The following is a 24,123-nucleotide window of genomic DNA, read 5'->3' as shown; positions in this document are numbered from 1 at the left end:
CTCCCTCCCTCCTCTCTACTCTTCTGAGAGTGCCTAATTATTGTCTGTGATGCCCCAGCTCCATAATTCATGGTTAACTCTAAACCGAGGACCTGGGAGGGGCTTTGTAAAGTATTGCTTATGGAAAATTTAGGATACTGAAGTTTATTGGCGTACAAGACTTGACATATTGGGTATCTATTTACCAACCCCATGTATTATATTTTACCAAAAAAAGTGAATATATTATGTTTTTATGCCCTAGTGAAAATTTGTCCTTGATAACCTGTTGCGCTAACATCCTATGAAATAGAACATTGGCACTACCACTCTTTTATTCTCTATTTTCAGAAAATATATAATGTTTTGGAGTTTTACCTAATCGTCAGGCCTAGAATGATTTATTTAAACATCTGCACAAAAACAGCTCTGGCAGCAAAAGGGTCAAGAGCAGCATGTCTTTTTTTTATTAAGAGCAAACTTAATTCAGATTGATAGTTTAGTAATGTGTGAATACTAATTGGCTGAATTGACTTCCAGCATTTTATATCCCGTGAAGAATATGTTTATGAGATGTTTCATAGTAGCTCGTATCTCTGCTTCTCTTTCAAAGCCTTTAAGTGACACTAAACAATATCCTTATTCCTCTGATTTCAATCATGTAGGCAGATGTAAAATACAACCATTTAACTTAGGATAAAAATAAACTGTGTTTTTAGAAGGTACCAATATTTATTCATATTACATCACTGTAATCCACTTCACAGAATGACTCAGACTGGGAGAGGGGCAGCATTGTGAGACAGATGTTCTACATTGCACCATGATGGAAGGTGAGACAATAGGGATGACTGCATTAGTGTACTGATGTTCCTTCACTATGCATTCATAGGCTGTGAGGGTCCATGGAAAAGCTGTACTGAGTTAAAGCTGAACTCCAGGCTAAGCAAATATCTAACTTAATGTGTATTCTTACTTGGTGTGGTCTGAATTTTTTCTTCCAGATCTGTGCAATAACCCATCTTGAATCTTTGCCTCTGTGTGGGAGCTTCCTCTAATCAAGACCAGTCACTTCTGCTATTTCTCCTTGTGCAGGATGACTGGTCTTGTATCTGCCCCTTCCTATAGTTTTCCTCTGACGGGTGAGCCTGCTGGATCCAGGGGCGTATTTACCACAAGGCAAACAAGGCACTTGCCTAGGGTGGCATTTTTCAGGGGGGGTAGCACCTCCCCCCAGAAGAAGGAATGGAAGAAGGGGCACTATGGGAACCAGGTGGGATCCAAGAGAGGCTGAAGGCTGCTTGATGGTGTATGTAGAGCCTGACTCTCATTCCGGGAGCTGTGAAGATGGATGTCTTTCTCTCTATCGCGGGGGCGGGGGAGTGGAAGGTTCTCCGAGGTAGGGGGCAGGGGTGTTGTTGATCAATGTCAGGCTCTCGTCGTGGGAGGGGGAAGGGGGGGTGTTGATCGTGTCCGTGGGGGCAGATGATGTTTGTGTTGCCTAGGGCAGCACAAAACCTAAATACTCCACTGGCTGGGTCCCTTCTACAGCTTTGCTCTCTGCAAAGACTATGTACAGCATAGTGCTGTTGTCACTCCTGTTTTTACAACTGTTTTTTATGCTATTTCAATGATTTTTTTGTGCCCAAAGTTCAGCTCAAACTGCAGCAGACAAAAATGGTCATAAAAATAGCTGTGCTGTCTAACGGGTGTCTGGATTACAAAACATACTGAACAGAATCACACATTTGGTAGATAAAACATTTCACACTCGTGTACTTTAAGAGTAACTCCACTTTTGCTGCAAATAAAAAGACAATTGCCTCTGGGTGATCTATGTACAGTACACTGGAGGGATTTTAACAAATGTTTTTGCAGATTTCTGCCTATTTCTGCTCCGTAGAAAAAGTTGTTTGCTCTTCTTTTGGATACTGATTCTGAATGGGAGTGCCTTTTTTTATTATTGATCAGCTAGTGCACTTTTAGTGTTCTAATGAGGAAAGCTGAACGTTTGCATCCCTTTAGAAATGATTAAATCTTTAGGAGCATCTCGCCAAAAATTTAATTTTGTTGCCTAAAATCTGACTTGTACCTTCCTGCAGACTTGTGAGAAAATTAGTGAGCCAAAACCTAAAATGTAGGAAATTACATTTCTGGAGGTGTTCTGTACACCAGCACTGCAGATTGAAAAGGAAAGGTAATTTTTAATGACATTAACCCCTTTTAGCCGACGTCACACAAATATGCAGCCACACAGAACTGGGCTTTTTTCTGTGGGGCCGCATATTTGTGTACCTATCTTTGTGCTGCGAGCGCGCCGCACAACAATCGGGACCCGGGACTCCCGATTCCGGGCCACATGATCGCTGTGATAGCCTCTGATTGGCTATCACAGTGATCAGTCATTGTGAAGCCCGCCTCCCCCTTGTTTTTTTTTCTCTCTGAATGGAGGAGAGAGATACATTGTATCTCTCCTCTCTATCTCCTTGTAGAGAGAGAAAAAAAACTGTACAAAATATTAAAATAATAAAATAATAGAAAAAATAAAGAAAAAATACCTAGATCAAGGTTTGATCTAGTTCAGTGCCAGGGTTAGGGTTTGGGTCAAGGTCAGGGCCAAAGGTCAGGATTTTTTTAAATTAGTATCAGTGTCAGTTAGTGTCAGTGTGTTTTAGGTAAAAAAAAAAAAGCAAAATACACACTATTGTTTCTGGGCTGTACTACGGGTACAAACAACAAATAACATACCCATATATGGTTTCGCTGCAATCATCAAGGGCTGGAAAATTTATTTTGGGTTGTTCTTTGGTGGTATGTTATGGTAGTAACAAGAAACACACAGCTAAATTAAAAAAAAATTATTTGTTTTACTATTTTGGGCCAGTTTTCCTTTGATAATTAAAAAAAAAATAATCAGGAGATATCCATTACCATTTACCACCAAATGAAAGCCCAATTTGTCCTGAAAACAACAAGGTATAATTCACCTGGATGTACAAAGTAGTTGTGATGATATGTATGGTTTTACTAACACATGTCAAAGTTGTAAAAGTTTACTTAGGCTTTAAGATTTGTTTTACCCAGGGGCGGACTGACCATTTGGAAACTCGGGCACTGCCCGAGGGCCCGGGGTCATTAGGGGGCCCCATGAGATGCCCCTGGTACCTTTTTCATAGGCTTTTTTCAGTTTGGGCAAGGACACAGGGGCCCCATGATCCCCTATTGCCCGGGGGCCCCATGAGTTGTCAGTCCGCCTCTGGTTTTACCCTTAGGCGTGAAGAGGTTAAATTACAACATGGCTTGTGTAGCAATTGTATATGATATATTATTTTGTTTGATTTATTTCTTTTTTTTACTGCCCCAAATGAGGAGTTAAACTGAAATATTTCTTTTTGGTTTTATTAAGCTTTCAAATAGATCTAAAACTGGCCATAGGCTAGTAGATTTTCAAGTGAACATTCATGGGAACGTTCTCATCAGTACATTCAATGACTTGTTATTCAAACGTTTTCCTTTAACATTCAGTTTTGGAATAAACTTTCCCAAACTAAAACTGCATACGCTGTTAGAGATTTGTTTGTTCATGAAAAAATGTCCATCCTGCTCTTTTGAATTTTCTTCAATTCTGACATGTCCTCATAAAAGGAAATACCAGAAGGGCCATATAGTGTAAACCCATCTGGACTCATTTTATTAAAATAAATCCGTCACAAATATGAATCAGTCACAAAAATAAATACTCACAAATATGAAGTAAAGCAACAGCGCTGTAACAAAAAACAGTATAAACCACATCTTGCCCTCTGATGCGTATTCATGTGTCATGAATGTTGGGTACGCCTTTTTTTTTTTTTTTTTTTTGGAGTCTATTGTGCATTCTTATTTCTATGTGTGTTGATTCAAAGCCATATATTGGAAACTCTTAGCAGTGATGTGGCACTTCAATTTCCATTTTTGTTACATTATACTACAAGCCAAGGAGACTGTGGAGATCCTCTGTGGTGTAACATCCACCTGCCCAGGAACCAGATTATTTATATCAGCATCAATATTTTAAGATAACAATACCAATAAGATAACCTTACGGGTCCAGCGCTTGTATATAGCCCTACAGAACAGACAGTGCACAGTCCATGTGTGTTTATCTGCTGGTTCTCTGGAAACAGGAACTTTATTCAGGAAGAAGACATAGAGTATAGTCACAGATACAGCTAAAAACTTATAAACGCTGCCATCTCTTGGTTGATATAGTTGTTGCACAAAATACATGAACAGTGTATTCCAACACCCCCATTCAACAACTATTCCTTTTGTTAGTCCCATCTCAGATCTCAGTTCTATAAATCTTTCTTGTAAATGGTTTTGTCAAAGCATCTGATCTACTTTTGTTACTCATGGGTTGGAAGTCTTTGCATCTCATCCCATGAATCTGGCTCTAGTTTTAATGCTACACAAGCAACATAGGACAGATGTTTGGCTTAGATGCCTTTATTGATCCTGGTATAATTTCTGATTGAAGCCTCTTGTGGCCTGGTTTCTTCTTTTACATTATTTGGATTGTCTGTGTTAATTTCTATTTCTGTGTGACCCATTTTTCATTTTTAAAGCAGACTCTACAAAAGAGGCACCATCACTATTAATGCTTTCTGTTTTACATTTATATTCATCCGCAAATTTCTCCTTAATATATTCCAATGTCACTTTATCATCTGTGCATCAAGTGCTGTGACAAGCATTTCATAGCTTTCTGGTAAACCACTAAATAATAGTACTGCGACATGAAAATCTTTCATTTCTTCTCCTATACCTCTCAGGCATTCAACCATTTCCAAGGTGTGATTTATGTAATCCTACATATCCTGGTTTTTTATCAGCTTGGTTTGGTATAGCTTTCTAATCAAATACAGTTTATTGCTGAGATTAGCTCTTTCATGCACATTTTGTAATCCTTCTCACATTTGTTTAGCAGTTTCACACATATATATACAGTGAAGGAAATAAGTATTTGATCCCCTACTGATTTTGAATGTTTGCCCACTCACAAGGAAATGATCTGTCTAAAAATTGAACTGTAGGTGTATTGTAACACTGAGAGACAGAATAGTAACAATAAATTCAAAAGAAATGCATGTCTAACAAATTATGCACTGATTTGCATGTTCAAGAGGGAAATACTGTAAGTATTTGATTCCCTATCATTCAGCAGGATTTCTGGCTACCAGGTGTCTTTCATACAGGTAACAAGCTGAGATTAGTAGTCTCTTAAAGAGAGTGTTGCTAATCTCAGGTTGTTACCTGTATAAAAGACACATGTCCACAGTAGCAATCAAACAATCAGATTCCAAACTCGCCACCATGGCAAAGACCAAAGAGCCGTCCAAGGATCTCAGGGACAAGATTGTAGACCTACACAAGGCTGGACTGGGCTACATAACTATCGCTAAGCAGCGTGGTGAGAAAGTGACAACAGTTGGTGCAATCATTCGCAAATGGAAGAAACACAAAACAACTGTCAGACTCCCTAGGTCTGGTGCACCATGCAAGATCTCACCTCGTGGAGTGTCAATGATCATGAGAACAGTGAGGAATCATCCCAGAACTACACGTGAGGATCTTGTCAATGATCTCCAGGCAGCTGGGACCACAGTCACCAAGAAAACAATTGGTAACACACTACGCCGACAAAGATTGAAATCCTGCAGAGCCTGCAAGATCTCTCTGCTCAAGAAAGCACGTGTCCAGGCCCATCTGAAGTATGCCAATGAACATCTGAATAATGCAGAGGAGGACTGGTTGAATGTGTTGTGGTCAGATGAGACCAAAATCAAGCTCTTTGGCATCAACTCAACTCGCCATGTTTGGAGGATGAGGAATGCTGCCTATGATCCCAAGAACACCATCCCAACTGTCAAACATAGTGGAGGAAACATTCTGCTTTGGGGGTGTTTTTATGCTAAGGGGACATGACAATTGCACCGCATCAAAGGGACTGTAATATTAATTTTTTAATATCCAAACTTTAATTCGGTCTTTAGTAGTTTTTGAAATATATGCTGGCAGAATATATATATATTCCCTATTAATTGGATGTGAATGGGAGGTTTTGTATTAGAGTGGTCAGATGTGAATTATTTGTGTTTGAGTCTAGGTAATCAGTAGAGGTTTAAAGTCATGTTTTCTTTTAAAATACTCATGTAATGTATACCATACTGTGAATTCGTATAATGAGTCTGAGAGTTTAAATTGTAGTCATAAATCATGGATTTTGACAGTTGTATGTAATATAAGAACTTCAGAAACCTTTCTCATAATCTGTATGTCAATCATGATAATGACTTGGTGGTTTGAATGGGAACATCTGTTTCTATTCAAACTAGGAGTTGATTATGGGAGTGGTTTAGAAGCCCGCGAATTTGAAACAAAGCTTAATGGGAGGATCTAATTTCTCATGCATTTTAAGTATGCAGCTTTTCAAACAACGAGGCAGAAGCTTCTCAGATAGACTACACTTCACTTCATTCACTCACACACACAGAGACATTCTTTTCACACACTCTTACTCAAAGCACATGCTTGGACAAAGAACAAAAGAAATTGAATCTCACATGGTCATTTCTTAAACTAGGCCAAGAAAACTTCTATCTAAGCTATGCAAAGGAACTACATTATTTCCTAATATCCAAGGCAATTTATTCTTTATTTTTATTTCATTTTAAGCTACATATGTCTGAATTTACTGTTTTTTATTGACTTTGTATTTTTGGTGTGTGATCAAATAAAGTCACACTGCTCATACTGACCTGGTTTTCATAAGGATTTCTTCCCACAACCATCTACAAGAACCTAGAAATATTAATAGAGTTTTTTCATAACTCTGGAAATCTAACATTATTGGCGGGTGCCAGCCATTCGATTTTTCCTCGTTTTTTCGATTTATCCTCGCTTCTTCAGAGGGGATTGAGATGAACTATTTCTATTGATTAAGCTTCGGAAAGATTGCAGAACCTGGAACGGAAAACGTTGGTTGTGGAGATCTGAGGATTCAAGTGGTGACCAGAAAAGTCTCTAAGTCAGGACAAAAGAGGAAATTTACTACATTCGGTGAGTAGAAAAATGGAATTTATTGATTCATTAGCTAATGAAAGTAAATTGGAATTTCAAGGTTTAGCTAGCCATGCTTCTGATACTGGTTTATGGAAAGCTATGTATGATCAATGTATGCAGGCTAATGTTGATATTGATAGCTCTAGATTTACGTTTAATAAGATGAAAAGAAAATTGCGTAACATTGTGAAGCTAGTTAGAGTTTTCAATTCTATGGTATTTGAATTGCCAGAGAAAAATGTGGTTTGTGTTGTTAAGACAGATAGCAAAAATGTCTTACAGAGTACAGACATGCAGGATACTGTTGAATCCAATTGTGCAAACTGTGAAACTTTTTGTACCTATATTGAACATCTTGAGCAAGAAATTGAATCTCAAAATGTTGCAATATTAAAAAATAAGCAAATAGCTGTGGTGTCGAAGAAAAAACAATCAGAAACGGCCCAGGCTTCATTTATCCCGGACTCACCCAGGGGTGATGAGGAAGGCGGTGAGACTACTGTTCAGAGACAGAAATTACTTGCTAGAGCATCTAAGTTGAAGTTACAGATTCAGGATCAGTTAATGAAAATATTGAAGGATATACCAGCATATAACATGAGAGAAAATTCTTTCCATAATTCCGATGTTTTTGAGAATTTTTGTGATAGGTTTCAATTAACTGATGAGCAAAGAAATCGCATTTTTGGGTTGTGGATCCCCAGTTTTATGGCTCGTAGGTTAGTCAAGACTCCTTTCATGAATGAGGATGATATAGAAATTCATAGCAATGCTACTGATAGACTACGACAGTTATTACTGTTCACAACAGGAGAGGAGACACCTAGTTTGGAAATTTTAGACTCCTTAAGAGCTACTATTAATGATGACCCTTATGATTTTAGGATCAGATTTTCTAAGGCATACAGGATGATTTTTAATTTACAAGATGAGACCCCTGCTATGGTCAAGGATTTTGTAAAAAAATTTAAGTACCTTGATCCAGCATCTTTATTGATTGCTAATGAAAAGGATAATTTGGATGACGCTGCCTATATTATTGACAAAATTAGGAGACAATTAAAGCTAAATAATGTAAGACCAAAAATTGCTTTAATTGAGAATAATTATCCTAAGACTGAGAGTCAGGATAAAGTCAAGACAGGAAATGCTGCCCCCCGCAGGAATGACAGAGTAAGACAAGGGAATCAAAGACCACTCACTTGTTACTATTGTGCAAAACCAGGGCATTTGAAATGGCAGTGTAGGAAGTTTTTGAAAGACATTCAGATGAGAAATTTGGGTAAAGAAAATGGACTTATTTCTCCTGAACCGTCAGCTCCAATTCGTTCACAGGAAGTTAAGTCATCTTCACCCTACGCTCCTCTGATCAGAGAGATTAGTGAAATGTCAATTAGTAATGGAGGAAATGTGAACAACTCACATTCATCCAGTACTTCAAGACAGCCATTATTACCTTCACCATGACTAGCAAAAGAAAAGGAAGTTGAACTCCATTGTCTGGAATATGTAGCTCCAATTTTCTTGGACAAGTGTGGCCGCCCTTATGTAAAAGCTAAAATTAATGGACAGAAATCTTCAATTCTTTTGGATAGTGGAGCCCAAATAAGTGTTTTAGGCATGAAAATACCAATTCCATCTAATGCAACAGTATGCACAGTTGTAGGTTTCAATGGAAAAGGTGATGTTCAAGCTAAAAAATGTAAAAATGTGTCTTTTGAAATACCAGGATGTTCGCAAATGGAGATAGACTTTTGGTATTGTCAAGGATCAGAGAACATTATTGGTGCTGATGTTTTGTCTCAAAGAGGGTGGATACTTGATTTAGCCAATGGCATTGTTTGGCAGGGCTCTGCTAATCGTAAGCCTATGGTAATTGACCCAACAGATTATTGTGAAGTCGGTAGCATCTGTTTGACAGAAGCAATTGATGCTGACTATAAATGGCCAGATACTGAAGATAATCTGGAATTGAAACAGTTAGTACAACTACACAAAAAACTGTGGAGTCAAGGTAAAAATGAAGCTGGACTGTTCAAAAATATTGAAGTTAATATTCAAGGCAAAGACCATCCCCCATTAAAACAATACAAGTTGCCGCCAGAATCTGATGAACCTGTATCAGTAATCATACAAGAATTTTTGGAACAGGGTATCATCAGGAAAGCTAATTCAGTTACTAATAATCCTTTGTGGGTAGTGGCAAAGCGTGATGATCCTAGTGCATATAGATTATTGATAGATCTAAGAATGCTAAACAAATACACTCCAAGTTGTACACCCATTGTGGCAGAAACTCCAGACATCATGTCACAAATAAATGCCAATGCGAAAGTGTTCTCTGTTCTTGACATTGCAAATGGATTTTTTAGTATTAAATTGGCTGAGAGTTGCCAATACAAGTTTTCATTTGTCCACAAAAATGTCCAGTATTGTTTCAATCGTCTTCCTCAAGGCTTCCATTCTTCTCCATCTATATTTCATCAGGCATTAGCAAATGTTTTGTCTAAATTTTCTAGACCTGATTGTTTAATTCAATATGTAGATGATATCTTGCTTATGACGAATTCTGACACTGAACACAGGACTCTCTTAGCAGAATTGTTTACACTTCTGCAAGATGAAGGTCTCAAGCTGAATACACGCAAAGTTCAGCTCATGAAAAATGAAGTAAAATTTCTTGGAGTTTTGATTGGTCCAGGAAAGAGACAGCCTTTACAGGAAAGAATTGAGTCTATTGCGTCACTTCCTGTACCAACAACATTCAAAGCACTGAGACAGTTTTTGGGTTTGGTAAATTTCTCTAGAGATTTTATCGAATCATTTGCAGAAAAAGCCAAACCATTGTATGATTTGTTGAAGTACAATGAGGAAAATGTATTTGGTCCCTGGACAGAAATACAGCAAAAATCTTTTGAGATGTTGAAAAATGATTTGCAAACAGCTCCAGCTTTGGCTACTGTTGATAAGCAAGCACCATTTGCTTTGCAAGTGCATGCTTCAGAAACTGCAATCTCAGCTGTCTTGATTCAGAAACAGGGAGGAGTCTGGAGAAGTCTTGGATACTTCTCACGTCTGCTTACTCCAGTAGAGAAAGGTTTTGATGATTGTGTCAGACAACTTGTGGGAGTACATTATGCAGTAAAAGCAACAGAGCATATTGTAGGATTCAACAAAATTATTCTACAAACTCCACATAGCACTTTGAAGTTTCTTTTTGAGAAAAATGTTCCTGGAGTTTCCAACCAAAGATTTTCTCAATGGTTGTTGGCTCTATCACCTAAGCAAATACAGGTTGAACATAATGCTAAGTATGTCCTACCTCAGTTGATGGAATACAACGGGTTAGAACATGAATGTCTATGTGAAGTCCAAGAAACTTCCTCTCCTCTTTTCCGTAGAGAGGCAGAGAAAATTGATGAACCCGTATTTGTTGATGGTTCTAGATACTGTATGTCAGGTAATTATTACAGTGGATATTCAATTTGGTATCCAGAGCGTAATTATTCCATACAGCACAAATTGCCAGGACATTTTTCAGCTCAAAGGGCAGAACTTGAAGCAGTAAAAACTGTGTTGACATTAGACAAGGAAGAGAACAGAAGTCCATTAGTGATCTACAGTGACAGTTCATATGTTGTACGTTCCCTGACAGATTATTTACCAATTTGGAAACGTAGAGGTTTTGTAGATGCATCTAACAAAGTCCTAGTGCACAAAGAGACACTTGAATCAATTTTTAAGCTAGCAGAGGAAAATCCTATTGCCTATGCAATTGTAAAAATTCCATCTCATAGAAAGGACAATGATGAGATGAGTGTAGGCAATAGAACAGCTGATCTCTTAGCAAAGGAAGCAGCTTTACACGGAGTACCAGTGATTCAGTCTGAACCAGTCTCAGTTAATGTTGTTAGGAAGACAGACACACAGATTCCCTCCTTTGCAGAAGAACAGAAAAGGGATCCATCTCTTTCTGCTTCTCAGGTTGATCCAAAATTTCCCTTTATATGTGAATATGGAATTTTGTATCATGACTTAAACGGGTTTCTGCGTCCTGTTATACCGCAGCATCTACAGGTAGAATTTACAAAGTACAATCACGAAAGCTTAGGTCACATAGGTAAACAAAGATTGCTTGAAATACTCAAGGAAAAATTTTACTGGGACAAAATGGAAGAAACAGTAGACAGTGTAGTTCAATCTTGTCTAATCTGTGCTCAAGTGAATCCTCGACCAAAGGGTCAAAAACCTCCATTACAAAGAACTCCTCCAGCAGATGGACCATGGTCCACATTACAACTAGACTATATAGGACCGTTACCTACAGGTAAAAATGGGTACAGGTATGCTTTAGTTGTAGTTGATGTTTTTTCAAATGGATTGAAATCTTGCCTGTTCGCAAAGATGATGCATTAACAACTGCTAAAATGCTAATTAATCATGTTTTTCCAGTCTGGGGTATACCAACAAACCTCAGTAGTGACAGAGGAACCCACTTCACAGGTAAAATAATGCAGGCAATGTGTAAAATCTTGGGTATACAACAGAGATTTCATGTGCCCTATCATCCACAATCTGCAGGTATTGTGGAAAGAATGAATAGGACTGTCAAATCAAGGATTGCAAAAATGTTATTAGACAGGGGAAATACTTGGGTTGATGCTGTACCATTGGTTCTGATGAGTGTCAGAAGTACAACATCTTCTGCAACACAGTATTCTCCTTTTGAGTTAATGACAGGAAGGAAAATGCGTATTGTTTTTCCCCATGAACCGTTTTTGTCAACGCCGCAAAAAGAGGCAATAGAAAAAACAAAGTGGTTACAGATGTTGCAAGACAATCTGAACACTATTGTACCACATGCAGCTACTCGCATGCAAAAAATGGTTCCTCCACATTCTTCTAAGTTCGAAAAAGGAGGACAAGTAATGGTAAAAACTTTCAGAAAAACTGGACCATGGCAAAGCAACTGGGAAGGTCCATTTGATATTTTGGATGTTCAAGGAGTAATGGTACAAGTGCAAAGACCTCTTAATTCAGTAAAAAATGCGCGCAGACAACAAACAATGTGGATGCACAGTGACCAATGCAAATTGTTTATACCGAGATAATGATACTGCATTTCTTTTGCAGACATGGATTTCAATAATCCGGAAGAAACAAAGCATCGCAGATTCCAAAGAAAAATAAACATTACAACAAAAGAACATAAGGAAAATCAAAGCAGTAGAAAGAAAAGACTTATTACAGGATTGATTATGTTCTTAGTGACAATGACAATATTAGTAATCTACAACATAAACTTTTCCAGCAATGCAGAAGTTAACAAGACTGAAGCCCTACATAAGAAAAACACTTCACTTATTAGGAACAAAAGATTTTTTCCTAAAGACAGTAACTTTAATACAGCTGAAGACTTGCTAGGATATATGTGCATAGGTTATGGGAGAACTTGTTGTTCGGAATTGTATTTCGTTCATAATAATGATATTGAAGTTAGAGCTAAAATAGAGTCTAAATCAAAATTTGTTAAAATGCAAGGATTTTATAGGATCAATAACGAAACTAGTAACTTTGAATGTAATTTATCCGATATGGGATACTGGTTAATAGTTTTAAAGGGAAATGAACCTACTATTTGGTCAGGAGATATTTCCATAGACATGTTAAATACTGGAAATATAGGAAGTTCTAAAACAGATATTTGGTATCAATTACAAAGTTATTCACACTTTCTTGATCCTGAACATTTGAATATTAATGGTAATGAAAAAGAGGACATAGTGAAAATATGGGATTTCCAAGTGACAAGAGCTTTGGTTCAAACTAAAGTCAAAGTAATTGTTACTGTGGTAGATTTGATTGTCCCAGAGATAAAAATATCTCCTCAATCATTAAGACTTGTAGAAGGAAAGGATAATCTGAATTTGATGTGTAATATACAAATACACCTACCTCAAAATTCATTATTAACTTGGAAAAGGAATGGTGAATTTTTGGGAAGTTTTCTTCATGATAAAACTGATGTTATCCATAAAAGTATTTTTGGTAATTTGAACTGGGATAATGATAACTTTGTGTATCATCAAAACACTATATCTATTAATGATACAGGTATATATGAATGCTGCATATCAATAGAAAATTATCCAAAGAAATGTGTAAATACAAATGTAATTGTACTATCCCCTAAAAGAACGCAGTGTACGGATAAGAAATTTATTCCAGCCAGTCCCTTCCAAATTAACCATTTCCAGACCAGACGTCTGTTGAGAGAAGGAAAGTTTGTTATTATAGTGTGGAACTTTAACATTTCAGAATGGAAAATCTCAACAAGGTTTCCACAATGTAAAGAACATCTGGTTAACATGGAATTAGGTATTGAAAGATGGTTTGGTACTGATATTAGGAATCCTCACAGGAATAAACGTGGTATAGTTGAAGGTATTTTAGGAGGAATAGGTTCTATTGGTAGTATTACAAATAGCATGGACATTAGTACACTAAAGTCTGATCTCGAGACAGCCGGTTTAGTGGGAAGCAATAGTATTAAAGTACAAAGAAACTTGAATCAAATATTGGAAAATATGGTGATTAAAACAGCCAATATTATGGGTCCATCTATATTACACTTAGAGAATATTACTCTTAATTTAATGTCAAGTGAACAGCATTCCCATATAGCCAGAGCATGTTTAGAAATTCAGATGGAATATTCCACAAATTTTAAAATAATAGCTCAAGCTTTTCAAAGTGGAATAACTCCTATAGGTATTGTACAAAATTTACCAAGAGAGTATGTATATGCCATAAACCATACTGATCTGTGGGTAAATAAGTGGATTGGATGTTATCAGAACATATGTTATAGTTCTTCAATGATTCCTGTAGCAGGAAAAGAACAAATATTGGTTCCAATCACTGTCTTGGGATTACCAGTTAGCAACACACAGTTACTATATTACCATCTGCAATATACAGATTTTGCATTTACTGATAATAATTTTGAGTTAGAACAATTAGATCTGTCTTCATGTTTACAATTTCAGTCTAAAGTGATTTGTCTACCTAATCAAGACAAAGGTATATTTCATTCTTGTTACCATAACCATACTCTATGTTCAGCAAGGATAGAAAAGGTTAAAACCACTTCTGAGTTAATCTCAATTGTAGATAAAAAGAAAGTTTGTTTTCAAGTTATGTCTGACTCAGAAAGGGTTCAATCCTTCTTCTCTTCTTGTACACATACAGAAAACTTAAGTCGAGGTTTGTTCTGTATAGAAGGAGATATTTCAGCAATAAGTGTTAATGGGATGAGAATGAATTTAACAAACATGCTTATGAAAAATATAAGTGCTCTTCCCATACAGTACAATATATCTCAAGTGGATGAATTCCCATGGAGAGATTGGGCAAATGTTATTCAAAAAGATGAAGGTTTACTGATAGCATTATCAGATGAACTCCAAAAAGCAGAAATATTATTTAAACATGAACAAGGGAGTTTAAAAGATATAGAACATGAATGGTCTGAATTTTCAGGTCATTCTTGGTGGTCAAAATTTAAACGTACTGTATCAATGTTGGGAAAAACTTCAATTGCATCTGCAGCAGGAAATATTTTATTACATCCTGTAATAATTATTTTTATTATTATCATATTATGTATTATATTTCAATTATGTTTGATGTGTAAAATGAACAGTTTCTATAAGCGAATTAGAAGTGAAATTAGAAAAGGAGATAATCTATTACAAGATATACTTCAGAGGAAACTACTTTCTGGTTATGCTGACTCAGTTACAAATAATGATACATTTGAGATTACTAAATCAAAACCTGAGTGTTTGTGATATAAATGATGTGTGCTTGTTATAAATTAATATGAATTTCATATTTCAGAGGGGAATGTAATATTAATTTTTTAATATCCAAACTTTAATTCGGTCTTTAGTAGTTTTTGAAATATATGCTGGCAGAATATATATATATTCCCTATTAATTGGATGTGAATGGGAGGTTTTGTATTAGAGTGGTCAGATGTGAATTATTTGTGTTTGAGTCTAGGTAATCAGTAGAGGTTTAAAGTCATGTTTTCTTTTAAAATACTCATGTAATGTATACCATACTGTGAATTCGTATAATGAGTCTGAGAGTTTAAATTGTAGTCATAAATCATGGATTTTGACAGTTGTATGTAATATAAGAACTTCAGAAACCTTTCTCATAATCTGTATGTCAATCATGATAATGACTTGGTGGTTTGAATGGGAACATCTGTTTCTATTCAAACTAGGAGTTGATTATGGGAGTGGTTTAGAAGCCCGCGAATTTGAAACAAAGCTTAATGGGAGGATCTAATTTCTCATGCATTTTAAGTATGCAGCTTTTCAAACAACGAGGCAGAAGCTTCTCAGATAGACTACACTTCACTTCATTCACTCACACACACAGAGACATTCTTTTCACACACTCTTACTCAAAGCACATGCTTGGACAAAGAACAAAAGAAATTGAATCTCACATGGTCATTTCTTAAACTAGGCCAAGAAAACTTCTATCTAAGCTATGCAAAGGAACTACATTATTTCCTAATATCCAAGGCAATTTATTCTTTATTTTTATTTCATTTTAAGCTACATATGTCTGAATTTACTGTTTTTTATTGACTTTGTATTTTTGGTGTGTGATCAAATAAAGTCACACTGCTCATACTGACCTGGTTTTCATAAGGATTTCTTCCCACAACCATCTACAAGAACCTAGAAATATTAATAGAGTTTTTTCATAACTCTGGAAATCTAACAGGGACGATGGACGGGGCAATGTACCGTAAACTCTTGGGTGAGAACCTTCTTCCCTCAGCCAAGGCATTGAAAATGGGTCGTGGATGGGTGTTCCAGCATGACAATGACCCAAAACGCACAGCCAAGGCAACAAAGAAGTGGCTCAAGAAGAAGCACATGAAGGTCCTTGAGTGGCCTAGCCAGTCTCCAGACCTTAATCCGATTGAAAATCTGTGGAGGGAGCTGAAAGTTCGAGTTGCCAAACATTAGCCACCAAACCTTAATGACTTGGAGAGGATATGCCAAGAGGAGTGGGCCAAAATCCCTCCTGAGATGTGTGCAAACCTGATGGCCAACTACAGGAAACGTCTCACCTCTGCGATTGCCAACAAGGGATTCGCCACCAAGTACTAAGTCATGCTTTGTGAAGGGGATCAAATACTTATTTCCCTCATGAACATGCAAATCAGTGTATAATTTGTTAGACATGCATTTCTTTTGAATTTTTTGTTGCTATTCTCTCAGTGTTACAATACACCTACCATTCAATTTTTAGACTGATCATTTTTCTTTGTGAGTGGGCAAACATTCAAAATCAGCAGGGGATCAAATACTTATTTCCTTTACTGTATGTATCATTTTATCATCTTCTATGCTAAGAGAGATTGTGCTCTGAGCTTTCTGAAGGATTTTCTGGCCTGACTTAATTTACACATTTGATATATTTTTCTTCATGTTTTGATTTGGAATAGAATGTGTAGTGTTCCCAATGCATTTGTGTGTATGGAAATAAAAGCTATTAGAAGGATTTTGAGCTTTATTCACTTTTTTCAACACACTGCTACTATTTTGAACACAACTGTATATGGATTGTTTTGCACATAATTTATACATTTAACACTGCACTAGCCTTTATATTTATTAATAGCAGGATTACCCGGTTAAAATAAAGGGAAAAAAATGTGGAAAAGAAAACTAAATGCAACAACTACATGTAAGAAACGGTACTCTGCAATACTATGTATGTTTGTTCTTGGTTTAACTACTTCAAGTACGGTCCATGTACATAAAAGGCCGGACGGGAGCAGTGCAGGAGCGGGTGGCTGTTTATAAATGTCCTCCCTGCTCCCTGCTTGTGTGTGCTCCCTGGGAGCGCGAGGTACCGCAATCCGGTGCCCCCTGTGTCCTCCGGACACAGTGGAACACCGATCGCTGTACAGGACCTCTGTGTGAGGTCCCGATCATGTGATCACTGATTGGCCAATCAGTGATCACATGAATAGTAGTAAGCAAGATGTCACTTCCTGACATCATTGCTTACTACGTGTGAATGATCACAGAGGTCACATGGTACAAGGCTATTCACAACAGCTTTGTACAATGTGACAAGCTGTGACCAATCACAGCTCTCACAGTATTTCTCAATGGCTGCAAGAATGCAGCTGGAGAGAAGGAGAAATGATTGCTTTTACAGCCAAATCTTCATCACCCCCCACAAGTAGTACAGTGTCACTATGGTGACAGTATGTTAAAAAAAAAAAAACAAAAACCATAAAATATAAACAAATAAAATAAAAATGTAAAACAAAATTTTTAAAAATTATAATTTTTGGATATAAACTAATTTGGGTTATTTTTTTTTGTACTAAAAAGATAGATGAATACATTTTTGGCCAATATTTATGAAGAAAAATTATTTATTTGTAAATTTTATAAGAAAAACACTTTTTTTCAAAACATTTGGACTTTTTCATTTATATAGCAAAAAAATAAAAATCCCAGTGGTGAATAAATACCACCAAAATAAAGTTTTATCTGTTTAAAAAAAAAAATTCATATGAGTACTTTAAATAAAAAGTAAATAAAAAAACCCAGAGGTGGTTAAATACTACCAAAAGAAAGCACTTTCTCAAAAAAATTATAAAAATTTAATATGGGTACAGTGTTGCATGACCGCACAATTGTCATTCAAAATGTGATAGCACTGAAAGCTGAAAATTGGCCTGGACAGGAAGGGGGTAAAAGTGTGCGGACGTGAAGTGGTTAAATACGCTTTAAGTATAATCTTCCAGAAGTTTTAAATGCAGCACACTGTCACAATAGATGCAACTTATCATTGACCGACATGGAAAGGATAAAGGAAAAATACAAAGAATCCCGGTTACTCCAAAAGAGGAACCAATAAAGGATAACCCCCTTGAACAGGTTCTGTTGACTTTATATCGATTCTTCATAATCTGCTTATTTCTGCCCACCTGTGGGTTGAGTACCTGACTGTACTTTTCTGTGACATGCGAGTGAGTTATAAATCAAATGATTATGACATGCAAGTGCAGCAAAGTAACGAACTGGGAAAACATTTACCTGTTTAAGCTCTGCTTATTGGCTCAGCTCATCTGTTTTATTTGTAAAGGTTATCTTTAATAGGGGTGTAAAGCATAACACTGACACAAATGCCATTATCAAACATGTAACTTCTCATTAAACTCTAAGAGTGAGCAATTGTGATGTATAAAGGTATTTTCTTTTCTTTTTCCTGCTTGGCTAGAGCGAATGAGTTTTTACCTCTTTAATAAAATGACTTTGACCTCTGAGTCTAAATTGGAACTACAATGTAACTGAACATCACAAACCAAAAACCCTATTTTATTCATTTTTAATATTCAAAGCAAACATCCATGTCTCCATGCTTCATTTTGCTGAGAAATTACTTTGAAAAACACCTCCTAACATTTCTGGTCATGGTCATCTTGAATAAGATCAGATGGCTCATGTAGCATTTACTTTCTGGAATCCATATGCCCTTGCTCAGGCATGCAGGTAGGAGGGTTTGCTTAGCTGAGAAAACTCCTCCTCCCCTCCTGAAGACTCCTGGGATGTATGACATCATTTGCCTAGGCATGGAAACCAGGAAGTAACTGTGAATATAATATACCTTGCTATCTACTAATGCTAGCAGCATAAAGATTCAAATAGTCAATGTTGATTGTGAGAGTGAAGCTCCACTTTAAAGTAGAATTCCAGGCTATACCTAATTAGTCTTAAAAATGTTCCCTTCACCTCATAACACCTTTGCTGACTAACCCGTGCAAGAAGGATGTATATACCTACCTATTTTCAGTCCCCTCCAGTCTGGTCACATGATCCAGCTACCCTGTATCAGCAATCATGGCTTCAGGGTAGAGGAAGGAAAACAGACACAGGATAGGTCACAGGATCCTATGGATGACGTCAGCACTCCATGATTTACCAGCCATTGTTGAGCACTCTCCTCTCGACTTTGTAGCCACTGCTGGTTGACACAGGGTCAAATGATTGGACTGGAGTGGACTGAAAATAGGTGAGTATATACTGTACATCTTTCTTACACAGGTTAGTCAGCATAGGTGTTGGGATGGGGGAGAAAGCATTTTAAGGCTAGTTAGAAATACTCAGGGGTGTATCCAGCGTGAGGTATAGAAAGAGTTTGCCTTAGGCATCATTTTCCAGGAGGGCGGCTCTGCCCCCAAGCAGAAAAGACACATGTGGATGTGAGCGGCAGGGCCGCCAACAGGGGAGAACAGCCAATACACAAGAAGGGGGCCTGGGTGCTCCAGGTCCCAACCAGGGAAGTGTTTAATGCAGGGCAGCTGCTGTCAGAATGGACCGGCTGCAAAAGTGGGCGGAGTGGTGGGTGGATCCCCAGTGTGTGCAGGGAGCAGTCGGGGCCCACTGTAAGGCAGGTTCCAGTCTGGATCTGCAGTGAGCACTCGGCTGTGCGGGATGGGTGAGGCCAGCGGAGGGCCTGTGGATGAGGAGGAAGAAGAAGACAAGGCCAGAGTGGAGGAGCCACCCCCCCACTCTTTGTTGCAGCTGCGGCCAGAGATCCTGGTGGAAATGGGACACAGGCTCAGCTACCGCTCCTGGCACCAGATCCTGACATCATCTGGAGGAACTGCTGCTGGAATGGTGCTTCCCAAGGTGTGTGAGAGCACACAGTGAGCGACACTCCCCACTCCTGTCACCCTGCCCCCCCTGACACCATCTGGAGGAGCCGCTGCTGGACAGGTGAGAGCTTGGAGGACTGGTGATTCCCAAGGTGTGTGAGAGCACACAGTGATTGACACTCCCCACTCCTGTCACCCTGCCCCCCGTCACGCTGCCCCCTCCTTTCCCGCTGCCCCCCACCTGTCATCCTAAGACTGGAGGACATGGGATGGAGGAGATGGGACTGGAGGAGGATATGGCATGAAGGAGATGGGACTCTAGAAGGCAGAGGACATGGGATGGAGGAGATGGGACTGGAGGAGGAAGAGGACATGGGATGTCCGAGATGAGACTGGATGAGGGGAAATGGGATGGAGAAGGAGGAGGACATGGGATGGGCCTTTGTGGGATAGCCAGTGGGTGGATTCAGTGGGATTTCCAGTGGGCGGGCCCTGTGGAATTTTGCTGGTCAGGCCTGGACCCCCCCCCAGAACTCTAAAGAGCTAGAGCTCTAATATGAAGAGGTGGAGCCTAAAGATAAAGTGGTGAAGTTTACAGATGGAGGGGTGGATCTTAAACAGGAAGGGGTGGGACAAATTTAGATGGTGGAAGGGCACCAGCACAAAACCAAAATACACCACTGGATATATTTTAAGCTCAGAGGTCAAAGTCATTTTATTAAAAAGGTAAAATCTCATTAACCCTAGCTAGGTTAGGTTTAGCCTGGCATTCTATTTATTGTTTGAATTATGTATACATACTGTAAATGTCATCACTGTAGCATTAAATGTTGGGCCTTTGAACCCCCGTGGCTACACTATTTATTAATTTAAGCAAATAACTTAAAGTGATTCTAAGGCTTTTTAAAAAAATAACAAACATGTTTATTTGTTCCTGCTGTTCACAATGGTTTTGCACAGAACAGCCCAGTTCCTCCTCTTCTCGGGTCCCCCGCTGGTGCTCCTGCCCCTTACTCCTATCGGGTGTCCCCACAGCAAGCAGCTTGCTATCGTGGCCTCCCCTGCTCTGTGTGTCCATTCACACACGGAGCTGCGGCTCGGCCTGGCCCCCTCTCTCTTCTCATTGGCTCACTGGCTGTGATTGACAGCAGTGGGAGCCAATAGCCAATGAGGAGAGGGAGTCCTGGAATAGCCGAGACTCCAGTGCACTTCGCTTGATCGAGAGGATATGCATGAATGCATGCAGATAAAAAACCTTCAGCCATTACAACTACTTTAAAGTAATTCTGTCACTTACGGAAACTTTTGGAACAAAGCTTACCTTGTAAAAGAATAACATGAATATTTACCTCTCCCGCTGCCCATACCACTGAATGCCACTATGCTTTAAAGAAGCCCTATGCTGAAGTGCCTCCCAAAGCTTCCAGAAGTGTTGACTGCGTCCTTCGCTGCTCTCAGTAGTTCCTCCAGCTAGCCTCCACATCACTAATGTCTCCTGTAGTGACGCTGAGATCGATAGGAGGAATGGAGCCTGCATGCAGCAATAGAGTCGCTCTAAAGTGCAAACAGCTAAACAAACAGTTGGACCAACTATATGCAAACTGTCTTACCTCCCAAAACAATTTGTATTTTGTTCAGCCTGTCATTGGGTTCACAAAATCCTTTCATCATCAAAACTGACAGCACCTTGCAATGTAGGATATTTCACTGGCCGGTGCTTTCCTTATCACCCCCAGTAAAAGATCTGTGTTATAGGGGACTACAGAAATTTTGTGTGCAGTTGGGTTAAGATATTTATATTAGCTGTATTTAAAAATCCATTAAAATGATCATGAACTGATCCTTTTAAGGTAAGATTTACATAATGCATACTAGCACATTATGACATTACCTTGCAGGGGACTTTTTTTTCGTCTGCGGTATAGTACTGCTTTAAGCTTAGATATGCCACTCAGGCCCCACAGAGTCCAGAAGAATGTTTATAGACTTCCCAAACCTGAGTATGAATGTATGAATCCAGTAAAAAGGCCATTGAGGTCACTGAAGAAGTATTCCATAAAGTTATGGGTAAATTCAGTCACCATACGATGCCTAGTATACTTTTTTGTTTTTATTTTAATGCAGAAAGTTTGTAGTTTTAGTGATACCCTTTATTGGTGTAGTGCCAGGAGCTGCTTAGAATGATGGGTTCTGTAAACTGTTCTGTCCCCTCTGACACACCTGGTTTTATATATATATAAACCAGTTGAAAGCTGCACACACTTGTATAACCTAAGTGTTAGTTTACTACCACATTATGATAGCATAAAAGACTACATAAAAGACTACCACATTGTGATAGCATAAAAGACATGATGGTAGATCAAGTAAATATAATATGGCAAGGCAAGATAAAAGATAAACACAATGCACAAACGAATAAAAAGGTCAGGGGATAACTTACAATGTGGTATACTGACGTGAATACTAACCTTAACATGGCAATTAACTTAGACTGTAATAATGCTAAACCAAATTGACCTGGTATACACAGTATTAATAAAGAACTGTATAAGCAGTGAAAAAAATAAACGGCAATAAAAGAAGTCCCACAGCAATTCTCTGAAATAACTGGTCAAAAAGTGTCTCATTTTGCACTCTGTAATTATAAACCTGGATGTGGGTATGCATAGGTGTTCCTGAATGGGGTACCCCTGAAAGTGTTTGTTTAATACCTGGTGCCTAATTTGCAGTCTTAAGGTGCTAATGTTGGGGCCCGAAGTGTATGGTGGTGCACTTGTTACCGTCCTTGCATGCAGTGAAAGGCTGTTGGGCTGCTACGTAAAGGGCAGTCTCCTCTACAATAAGCTGCTAAACAGTGGTGAAGTAAGTATGACAGAAATTGCTCTTTAGTTCTGGCATATAGCAAACCTTACCCTGGACGCTTGGTAGTCTGTTGTCCTCTGGAATCAGGTCCCTAGTAGCTCAGTCCTCAGGAACAGGACTTCACAATGCTCAGTCTCTCAGTTCTGGTCCTCACAGGCTCTGTCCTCTCTGGTGAAAGCACACATGGCTCCAGTGTCTGCATGGCTCCAGTCCCAGCACATAGACACTATCAGTGGTTCAGTCCCAGCACTCAGCTCCCTGCCACAGGTCTGTCCTCTCTGGTTCCCCACAGACAAGACTGCACATTTACGCCTCAGAGCCCAGGAAAAATCTCTCCTCCTCTGGCATGCAGGGAATATTGGGTATTAAAGTTCACAGCCTATTAGCCTCCATTGTACTTCCAGGACTACATTTCCCAGTGTCCTCAGTGGCCGCATCATTACTTCCCTGCTGCTGATTGGCTCAGAGCCATTGCTGTCAGGGGGGAGGATGAAGTAGGAGTGATTGCACTGCTCAAAGCCAGCAATGCAGCAGCAAGGGGGGAGAAAAGAGGAGAGCAGGCACAGAAGAACATTTGTTGTTTTTTGTTTTTTTTTTACATAAGAACATTTTTGCCAAATATTGATCTTGCCATTCATGCAGCGCCTTTGTCACTTCCTGCGAACTCCACTGAAGAATATCTAATATGTGGGGCGGCACAGTGGCATAGTGGTTAGCACTTCCGCCTGGCAATACTAGGGTCGTTGGTTCGAATCCCAACCACAGCACCACCTGCCTGGAGTTTGCATGTTCTCCCTGTGCCTGCGTGGGTTTCCTCCGGGTACTCCAGTTTCCTTCCACACTCCAAAGACATGCAGGTAGGTTCATTGGATCCTGTCTAAATTGTCCATAGTATGTGTATGTGAGTTAGGGACCTTAGATTGTACGCCCCTTGAGGGTTAGGGACTGATGTGAATGTACAATATATACTGTATGTAAATTGACGGCGCTATATAAGTACCTGAAATAAATAAATAAATCTACTATCCTGTAAACCATCAATTGCTTTAACACTCATGTAATGGAGATGAAGATATACAGATATGTTTGTAGTCCAAATCCAAATCAGGAAAAGAGCCTAGGGTGACAACTATTGCTCCTTCCAGAGATACATTGAAGGAGTGACATAGCCACACAGAAACAGGAAGTGAGTTATCTGCAGCATTTACTAAACATATGTGTTGCGCTGTCAAATGAAATAAAAATGCAGTAAAGTGCTTGCATAGACCAATATTCACTTATATTGACAAATAAAGAAATAATGACCCAAATAAATACACTTAAAATATAAGAAAGTTCATGAAAGTTCAAAAAACAAGCCAACTGCTGTGAAGAATAAATGTGTTCAATCTGTGCATCAAACAGCAGTAGTAGTGATCTTGTGCTTCCAATCCTCTCTGCTGTGCATACCATCAGCAGATATA

General features: G+C 38.6%; 1 protein-coding gene across 1 annotated transcript; it reads left to right on the top strand.

The window, feature by feature from the left end:
• Positions 1 to 6,924: 6,924 nt before the first annotated feature.
• Positions 6,925 to 15,869, top strand: LOC149467477 (uncharacterized). Its single transcript, XM_089671587.1, has 2 exons — positions 6,925 to 7,080; positions 12,217 to 15,869. The coding sequence occupies exon 2, from the start codon at positions 12,219 to 12,221 to the stop codon at positions 14,934 to 14,936; it is 2,718 nt and encodes a 905-aa protein (XP_089527713.1). The 5' UTR covers positions 6,925 to 7,080; positions 12,217 to 12,218; the 3' UTR covers positions 14,937 to 15,869.
• Positions 15,870 to 24,123: the final 8,254 nt, after the last annotated feature.

The sequence above is a fragment of the Staurois parvus genome, unplaced genomic scaffold, assembly GCF_062004578.1.
Source record: "Staurois parvus isolate SC_StPar_1 unplaced genomic scaffold, SC_StPar_1.0 ptg000108l, whole genome shotgun sequence".
Classification (NCBI taxonomy): Eukaryota; Metazoa; Chordata; class Amphibia; order Anura; family Ranidae; genus Staurois; species Staurois parvus.
Note: the sequence above shows the minus strand (reverse complement) of the source record. Positions and strands in the feature narration are given on the sequence as shown.

Excerpts from the sequence above, each read along its gene's own strand:
- LOC149467477 (XM_089671587.1), top strand. The coding sequence starts at position 12,219 with ATGGATTTCAATAATCCGGAAGAAACAAAGCATCGCAGATTCCAAAGA.